Source organism: Triticum dicoccoides, chromosome 7B (genome assembly GCF_002162155.2).
Source record: "Triticum dicoccoides isolate Atlit2015 ecotype Zavitan chromosome 7B, WEW_v2.0, whole genome shotgun sequence".
NCBI lineage: Eukaryota > Viridiplantae > Streptophyta > Magnoliopsida > Poales > Poaceae > Triticum > Triticum dicoccoides.
Window position 1 is genome coordinate 228,604,546 of NC_041393.1, and position 9,089 is coordinate 228,613,634.

General features: G+C 45.2%; 1 protein-coding gene across 1 annotated transcript; it reads right to left on the reverse strand.

Annotated features, from left to right (window-relative positions):
- Positions 1–5,460: 5,460 nt before the first annotated feature.
- Positions 5,461–8,649, reverse strand: LOC119340526 (ubiquitin carboxyl-terminal hydrolase 1-like). Its single transcript, XM_037612448.1, has one exon. It carries the CDS (start codon positions 8,647–8,649, stop codon positions 6,676–6,678), a length of 1,974 nt encoding a protein of 657 aa, XP_037468345.1. The 3' UTR covers positions 5,461–6,675.
- Between the last annotated feature and the right edge of the window lie 440 nt (positions 8,650–9,089).

Consider the following 9,089-nt stretch of genomic DNA (forward strand, 5'->3'; position numbering starts at 1 on the left):
CTTAGCCGTGTGCGGTGCCCCCCTCCACCATATTCCACCTTGGTCATATCGTCGCGGAGTTTAGGCGAAGCCCTGCGCCGGTAGAACATCATCATAATCACCACGCCGTCGTGCTGACGGAACTCATCCCCGAAGCTTTGCTGGACCAGAGCCCGGGGATCGTCATCGAGCTGAACGTGTGCTGAACTCGGAGGTGCCGTACGTTCGGTGCTTGGATCGGTCGGATCGTGAAGACGTACGACTACATCAACCGCGTTGTGCTAACGCTTCCGCTTACGGTCTACGAGGGTACGTGGACAACACTCTCCCCTCTCGTTGCTATGCCATCACCATGATCTTGCGTGTACGTAGGAAAATTTTGAAATTACTACGTTCCCAACAGTGGCATCCGAGCCTAGGTTTTATGCATTGATGTTATATGCACGAGTAGAACACAAGTGAGTTGTGGGCGATACAAGTCATACTGCTTACCAGCATGTCATACTTTGGTTCGGCGGTATTGTGAGATGAAGCGGCCCGGACCGACATTACACGTATGCTTACGCGAGACTGGTTTCACCGTTACGAGCACTCGTGCTTAAAGGTGGCTGGCGGGTGTCTGTCTCTCTCACTTTAGCTGAATCGAGTGTGGCTACACACGGTCCTTGCGAAGGTTAAAACAGCACTAACTTGACGAACTATCGTTGTGGTTTTGATGCGTAGGTAAGAACGGTTCTTGCTAAGCCCGTAGCAGCCACGTAAAATTTGCAACAACAAAGTAGAGGACGTCTAACTTGTTTTTGCAGGGCATGCTGTGATGTGATATGGTCAAGACGTGATGCTATATTTTATTGTATGAGATGATCATGTTTTGTAACCGAAGTTATCGGCAACTGGCAGGAGCCATATGGTTGTCGCTTTATTGTATGAAATGCAACGCCCTGTAATTGCTTTACTTTATCACTAAGCGGTAGCGATAGTCGTAGAAGCAATAGATGGCGTAAACGACAACGATGCTACGATGGAGATCAAGGTGTCGCGCCGGTGGCAATGGTGATCACGACGGTGCTTCGAAGATGGAGATCACAAGCACAAGATGATGATGGCCATATCATATCACTTATATTGATTGCATGTGATGTTTATCCTTTATGCATCTTATCTTGCTTTGATTGACGGTAGCATTTTAAGATGATCTCTCACTAATAATCAAGAAGTGTTCTCCCTGAGTATGCACCATTGCGAAAGTTCTTCGTGCTGAGACACCACGTGATGATCGGGTGTGATAGGCTCTATGTTCAAATACAACGGGTGCAAAACAGTTGCACACACGGAATACTCAGGTCATACTTGACGAGCCTAGCATATACATATATGGCCTCAGAACACGGAGACCGAAAGGTCGAACGTGAATCATATAGTAGATATGATCAACATAGTGATGTTCACCATTGAAACTACTCGATCTCACGTGATGATCGGACATGGTTTAGTTGATTTGGATCACGTGATCACTTAGATGACTAGAGAGATGTCTGTCTAAGTGGGAGTTCTTTAGTAATATGATTAATTGAACTTAAATTTATCATGAACTTAGTACCTGATAGTATTTTGCTTGTCTATGTTTGTTTGTAGATAGATGGCTCGTGTTGTTGTTCCGTTGAATTTTAATGCGTTCCTTGAGAAAGCAAAGTTGAAAGATGATGGTAGCAATTACACGGACTGGGTCCGTAACCTGAAGATTATCCTCATTGCTGCAGAAAAGTTACGTCCTGGAAGCACCGCTGGGTGCCAGGCCTGCTGCTGATGCAACTGACGACATTAAGAACGTCTGGCAGAGCAAAGCTGATGACTACTCTATAGTTCAGTGTGCCATGCTTTACGGCTTAGAACCGGGTCTTCAACGATGTTTTGAACGTCATGGAGCATATGAGATGTTCCAGGAGTTGAAGTTAATATTTCAAGCAAATGCCCGGATTGAGAGATATGAAGTCTCTAATAAGTTCTATAGCTGCAAGATGGAAGAGATAGTTGTGTCAGTGAACACATACTCAAAATGTCTGGGTATAATAATCACTTGATTCAACTGGGAGTCTCTTCCTGATGATAGTGTCATTGAAAGAATTCTTCAATCACTGCCACCAAGCTACAAGAGCTTCGTGATGAACTATAATATGCAAGGGATGAACAAGACTATTCCCGAGCTCTTCGCAATGCTAAAAGCCGCGGAGGTAGAAATCAAGAAGGAGCATCAAGTGTTGATGGTTAACAAGACCACCAGTTTTAAGAAAAAGGGCAAAGGGAAGAAGAAGGGGAACTTCCAAAAGAACAGCAAACAAGTTGCTGCTCAAGAGAAGAAACCCAAGTCTGGACCTAAGCCTGAAACTGAGTGCTTCTACTGCAAGCAGACTGGACACTGGAAGCGGAACTGCCCCAAGTATTTGGCGGATAAGAAGGATGGCAAAGTGAACAAAGGTATATGTGATATACATGTTATTGATGTGTACCTTACTAATGCTCGCAGTAGTATCTGGGTATTTGATACTGGTTCTGTTGCTAATATTTGCAACTCGAAACAGGGACTACGGATTAAGCGACGATTGGCTAAGGACGAGGTGATGATGCACGTGGGAAATGGTTCCAAAGTCGATGTGATCGCGGTCGGCACGCTACCTCTACATCTACCATCGGGATTAGTTTTAGACCTAAATAATTGTTATTTGGTGCCAGCGTTGAGCATGAACATTATATCTGGATCTTGTTTGATGCGAGACTGTTATTCATTTAAATCAGAGAATAATGGTTGTTCTATTTATATGAGTAATATCTTTTATGGTCATGCACCCTTGAAGAGTGGTCTATTTTTATTGAATCTCGATAGTAGTGATACACATATTCATAGTGTTGAAACCAAAAGATGCAGAGTTGATAACGATAGTGCAACTTATTTGTGGCACTGCCGTTTAGGTCATATCGGTGTAAAGCCCATGAAGAAACTCCATACCGATGGGCTTTTGGAATCACTTGATTATGAATCACTTGGTACTTGCGAACCATGCCTCATAGGCAAGATGACTAAAACGCCGTTCTCCGGAACTATGGAGCGAGCAACTGATTTGTTGGAAATCATACATACTGATGTTTGTGGTCCAATGAATGTTGAGGCTCACGGCGGGTATCGTTATTTCCTCACCTTCACAGATGATTTGAGCAGATATGGGTATATCTACTCAATGAAACACAAGTCTGAAACATTTGAAAAGTTTAAAGAATTTCAGAGTGAAGTGGAAAATCATCGTAACAAGAAAATAAAGTTTCTACGATCTGATCATGGAGGAGAATATTTGAGTTACGAGTTTGGTCTACACTTGAAACAATGCGGAATAGTTTCGCAACTCATGCCACCCGGAACACCACAACTAAATGGTGTGTCCGAACATCGTAATCGTACTTTACTAGATATGGTGCGATCTATGATGTCTCTTACTGATTTACCGCTATCTTTTTGGGGTTATGCTTTAGAGACGGCCGCATTCACGTTAAATAGTGCACCATCAAAATCCGTTGAGACGACGCCTTATGAACTGTGGTTTGGCAAGAAACCAAAGTTGTCGTATCTTAAAGTTTGGGGCTGTGATGCTTATGTGAAGAAACTTCAACCAGATAAGCTTGAACCCAAATCGGAGAAATGTGTCTTCATAGGATACCCAAAAAAGACTATTGGGTACACCTTCTATCACAGATCTGAGGGCAAGATTTTTGTTGCTAAAATCGGATCCTTTCTAGAGAAGGAGTTTCTCTCGAAAGAAGTGAGTGGGAGGAAAGTAGAACCTGATGAGATAACTGTATCTGCTCCCTTATTGGAAAGTAGTTCATCACAATAACCGGTTCCTGTGATAACTACACCAATTAGTGAGGAAGCTAATGATATTGATCATGAAACTTCAGATCAAGTTTCTACTGAACCTCGTAGGTCTACCAGAGTAAGATCCGCACCAGAGTGGTACGGTAATCCTATTCTGGAAGTCATGTTACTTGACCATGATGAACCTACGAACTATGAGGAAGCGATGATGAGCCCAGATTCCGCAAAATGGCTAGAGGCCATGAAATCTGAGATGGGATCCATGTATGAAAACAAAGTATGGACTTTGGTTGACTTGCCCGATGATCGGCAAGCCATTGAGAATAAATGGATCTTTAAGAAGAAGACTGACGCTGATGGTAATGTAACTGTCTATAAAGCTCGACTTGTTGCGAAAGGTTTTCGACAAGTTCAAGGGGTTGACTATGATGAGACTTTCTCACCCGTAGCGATGCTTAAGTCTGTCCGAATCATGTTAGCTATTGCTGCATTTCATGATTATGAAATTTAGCAAATGGATGTCAAAACTGCATTCTTGAATGGATTTCTGGAAGAAGAGTTGTATATGAACCATAAGCCCTCACTCATCCTTTGCATAGAATCTTTATCGTGCACACTTTAAGCTGTTTATCTTTTTCGACAATATCCAAACACGCTTAAGTTAACCAACCATTTGGAGTAACACCAACTGTATGATGGTAAGGACTCAAGACCCTGGGCTTCCCATGGCAGTTTGAACTACTACACTACATGAACACCTTTGCCATGTTAAGACTACGGAAATATCCTGTCGGATTTTATGTAGCCACCCAAAAGGTTTTTCTGCTATTTCTTCCATCCATGTGTAAAACGTCCATAACAATTATCATCATAACAATTGTGCACACTTTAAGCTGTTTATTTTTTTCAACAGTATCCAAACACCTTAAGTTGACCAACCATTTGGAGTAACACCAACTGTATGATGATAAGGACTCAAGACCCTGGTCTTCCCATGTCAGTTTGAACTACTACGCTACGGTGAACACCTTTGCCATGTTAACACTGCTGAAACATACTGTCGGATTTTATGTAGCCACCCAAAAGGTTATCCTGCTATTTCTTCTATCCATGTGTAAAACGTCCATAATAATTACCATCATAACAATTGTGCACACTTTAAGCTGTTTATTTTTTTAACAGTATCCAAACACGCTTAGTTGACCAACCATTTGGAGTCACCTACTGTATGATGGTAAGGACTCAAGACCCTGGTCTTCCCATGGCAGTTTCAGTTTGAACTACTACGCTACGGTGAACACCTTTGCCATGTTAAGACTGCGGAAACATCCTGTTGGATTTTATGTAGCCACGCCAGAGGTTTTCCTGTTATTTCTTCTATCCATGTGAAAAACGTCCATAACAATTACCATCATAACAATTGTGCACACTTTAAGCTGTTTATTTTTTTTCCGACAGAATCCAAACACGCTTAAGTTGACCAACCATTTGGAGTAATACCTACTGTATGATGGTAAGGACTCAAGATCCTGGTCTTCCCATGGCAGTTTGAACTATTACGCTACGGTGAACACCTTTGCCATATTAAGACTGTTGAAACATACTGTAGGATTTTATGTAGCCACCCAAAAATATTTTCCTGCTATTTCTTTTATCCATGTGTAAAACGTCCATAACAGTTTTCTCTGCTTAGCTAGTTATGAAACTCCATTCCAAAAAGTACCATTGGCTTGTTTCCAGAGAAATAGCAAATAATACTAGTAGATCACACAATTCCGCATGTTCCTGCATTCTTTCCTCAAAAGTTGTATGATCTCAGACGTTCACCATTTCTTTCTAAGTTGAGTACAGGAGCGCATAAACTTACCAACTTGCAAAGGCCTGGGGGTTTTCTCCATTGCCCCATCTCCCAATCCTGAACTGGGAATCTGAAAAGTGCTGCCTTCAGCAACTGTTTGAATCTTATTATCTCCAAGCTCAACAACCTTGGAACAGTTACCACATTTCCATCCCATTGGACAATAGCAAAGAAGTGTCAAGCAGTCCTCGAGCGATGCAACAGAGTTCATATGTACTGCCTCATCATCAGTAATATCACTGCTCTGAGCTCTCCCCTTGTCTTCTGTAGTAGGTTCTACTGAGTAAGTGTTCTCCTTGCTTCTATATCAACAAGTGGAGGTGGACCAGTATCTTCTGGACTGTGAGGATCTACTATTGATTCATCCATTCCTTCAGTGTCATCAAACAAGTTAGCAATGAAATCAAGAGCTTTTATTGGCACTTCAATGATCTCTCGCGGGACATCATTCTTCTGAGTCTGCAAACGACCGTGTGCAACATCCTCCACTTCAGTAGAATCTGCAGATTCAAGCATACAGGGATTTAGCTTTATCTCATTAGCAAGATCATGCAACCAGAAACCCTCATCCTTTGCATATTTTTAGAATCTTTAACCACCACATTCTAAGGTCTCTTTTCTCGACAATAACCATACACGCTTAAGTTAACCAACCATTTTGAGCAACACTTATTTTATGAAGGTAAGGACTCAAGACCCTGAGCTATCTTCAAATGTCAATTCGAACTACTACACTATAGCAAACACTTTTGCCATGCTAAGACTGTTGAAACATCCAGCCCAATTTTTCGTAGCCACCCCAAAGGCTTTGCTGCTACTTCTTTAATCCATATGTAAAATGGCCTTAACAATTTTCTCTGCTTAACTATCACCAGAGCTCCATCCCCAAAAGTGTCATCTGTTCCCGTGTTCAGAAAAATAGCTAGCTTGTATTAGATCTCACTATTCCACACCTGCTGGCCTGTTCCGCATTCTATGTTTTAAGTTCGCTAGAGGAGCACATAAACTTACCAACTTGCAAAGGCTTGGGTATTTTCTCCATGGCCACATCTCCAAATTCTGAACCAGGAAACTGAGAATCACAGCCTTCAGCAATTGTTTGAATCTTTTCTCCATCGGTCTTGTCGGTTTGTTGGAATAGTTCCTTACGAGTCTTCGTCGGAGATCCACCGCTTCTGGTCATTGGTGGTAACGTAACACTTCTGGCTGGACAATCCTTTGATGGCAGTGCCAGTTGGAGCTCATCGAATTGCAGATCCAAAACTGATTTAGTTGGGCAACTTATGCAGTATAAGGTCTGACGCAGCCAGCCCCCGAAAATGGAATTGCCAATTGGACGAAACTCTGCACCCCCATGAAATTTGTTTAGGTCCTTCGTCTCCTCCTCCAAAGCAGTGCGCAAAGATGTAAGAAACTCTTGGCTGTCCTGCATATAAGAGCCCTTGAACTGTGGATTAAACACCCGCATACCTTCCAATAGCATCTCTGGATCCAGCGTGTGCCTGGCATCATTTGTGCTGCTTGTCTCCACAAATAATTGCTTCAGGTGCAGACCAATGCTCCCCAGCCGAGCACCCGGTCCTAAAATCGTTGTCCTCAGCTCACCGAGTGCAAGGAGGCACTGAAGCAGTGCATTCATGTAGCATGTGTTTCCAAGATTCGGCAACCCTCTGATAACACAGCCATTCCCATTAGCATACCCAGACGCATCATTGCCGGTCACTATTGCCCACAAATCCTTTGCATAACTCTCGGGCACCGTTCGCCACACATCCCATCCATTGCTGGCCGACATTGCCCGCTCAACCCTTTTATTTCTGGCCAGAGCTGCCCACTCATCATCGCTCAGCTTGTCCTGACCGAGCTTCAGAACGTGCCCACACTCGAAGCAGTAGCCCTTATACAGTTCATCGTACCACAGAGCAACCCAATGGTAGTCCCTGGTGGCGTGCAAGCGGGCGTGTCCCTGCGGATTTTCCATGCCCCCCTTCTCCCCGGTGCAGAAAGTAGAGGTGCACTCCGTGCACACCATAAACCTAGCAGCAGCTCCCCTCCAGGTGCAGGTGGTCGTGCACAGGAAATGCTCGCACTCTGGGGGCTTCTCGGCGGTCTTGATATCATGCACCATATCATCCAGCTCCTCCCTGTCCTTGAACAAGTGCTCGCATGACCCGATGTCGTATGTGCAGTCGCTGGTCTCCTCCACTTCCCCCGTCGATGGCGACTCGCTCAACAACACAGGTGCCTTGGACGCAGGCAGGTCCAGGTGCGGGTATTTCTGCGTGTTCTCAGGGTTCTGCGGGTTCTTGCCCCCCGGCTTGCACCCATCCTTTGCAATGCCAGACACCGATCCCCAGCCATCCTTTGCAACGCTATCCCCCAGTCCTTGCTGATCCTTTTTGTTTCTGGCCGCCACTGCATAGTCATCTTCGCTCCGGTCACTGAGCCTCATACCGCGCGCACACAAGAAGCAGTATCCCAAATTCGGTTCATCGCACCACTGAGCAACCCAATGCGTGTTCTCGCCAGCGTGCCAGAGGGCATGTTCCTGCGGGCTTTCCCTGTTCACCGGCCACCCAGAGCAGAAGAATCTGGAGCAGTTTATGCACTTCATCATCCCTTCGTTGCCCTTACAGGTCGTCTTGCACTTACTAAGATGGCACGTCCGGAGCACCGCCCGCTGCTCCGTGAGATAATACACGTGCATATCCAGGAGTTCGCGGTCCAAGCGTATGTGCTCGCACCGCCCGCCATCGCCGGTACTGTCGCTGCTTGTCCCCGCCTCCGATTCCCCGGACGATGGCCACTCGTCGCTCGACTCCGTCGGAGACGCAGGCGCGTCGCTACATCCAGGACCTGCCACGGCCGCAGCCAGCGGGTCCAGGCGTGGAGATTTCTGCGGGCTCTCGGACGCCTCCTCCGCCCTCTCCCTCTTCTCCTCTACCATCACGCCTGTCGCCTGGAAACTAAGAAACAACAAGAATGAGTCAAGTGAATTCTGAACCCCCAAAACAGAACCATACGGACTAGAGTTAGCAGCGCCATGAACTTTCCTGAAGCAAAAATCCTGAAGAATCGGAGAACGAGAAAAAACTTCACCAACAAGTCGAGAAGAAATCGAACATTCCCATACGGACTAGAGTTAACAGCGCCATGAACTTTCCTGAAGCAAAAATCCTGAAGAATCGGAGAACGAGAAAAAACTTCACCAACAAGTCGAGAAGAAATCGAACATCAAGAGCTTCCCAACATACGGCGGAAAAACAACCGAGCACGCCAGCGAGGTGGAGGACAAGGAAAACCTCCGCCGTCAACACACGAAGAATCCGAGCATTGCGGCGGAGAAACACACAAGAGCGGCGCCGCGGATCCGATTGGGGGACCGAG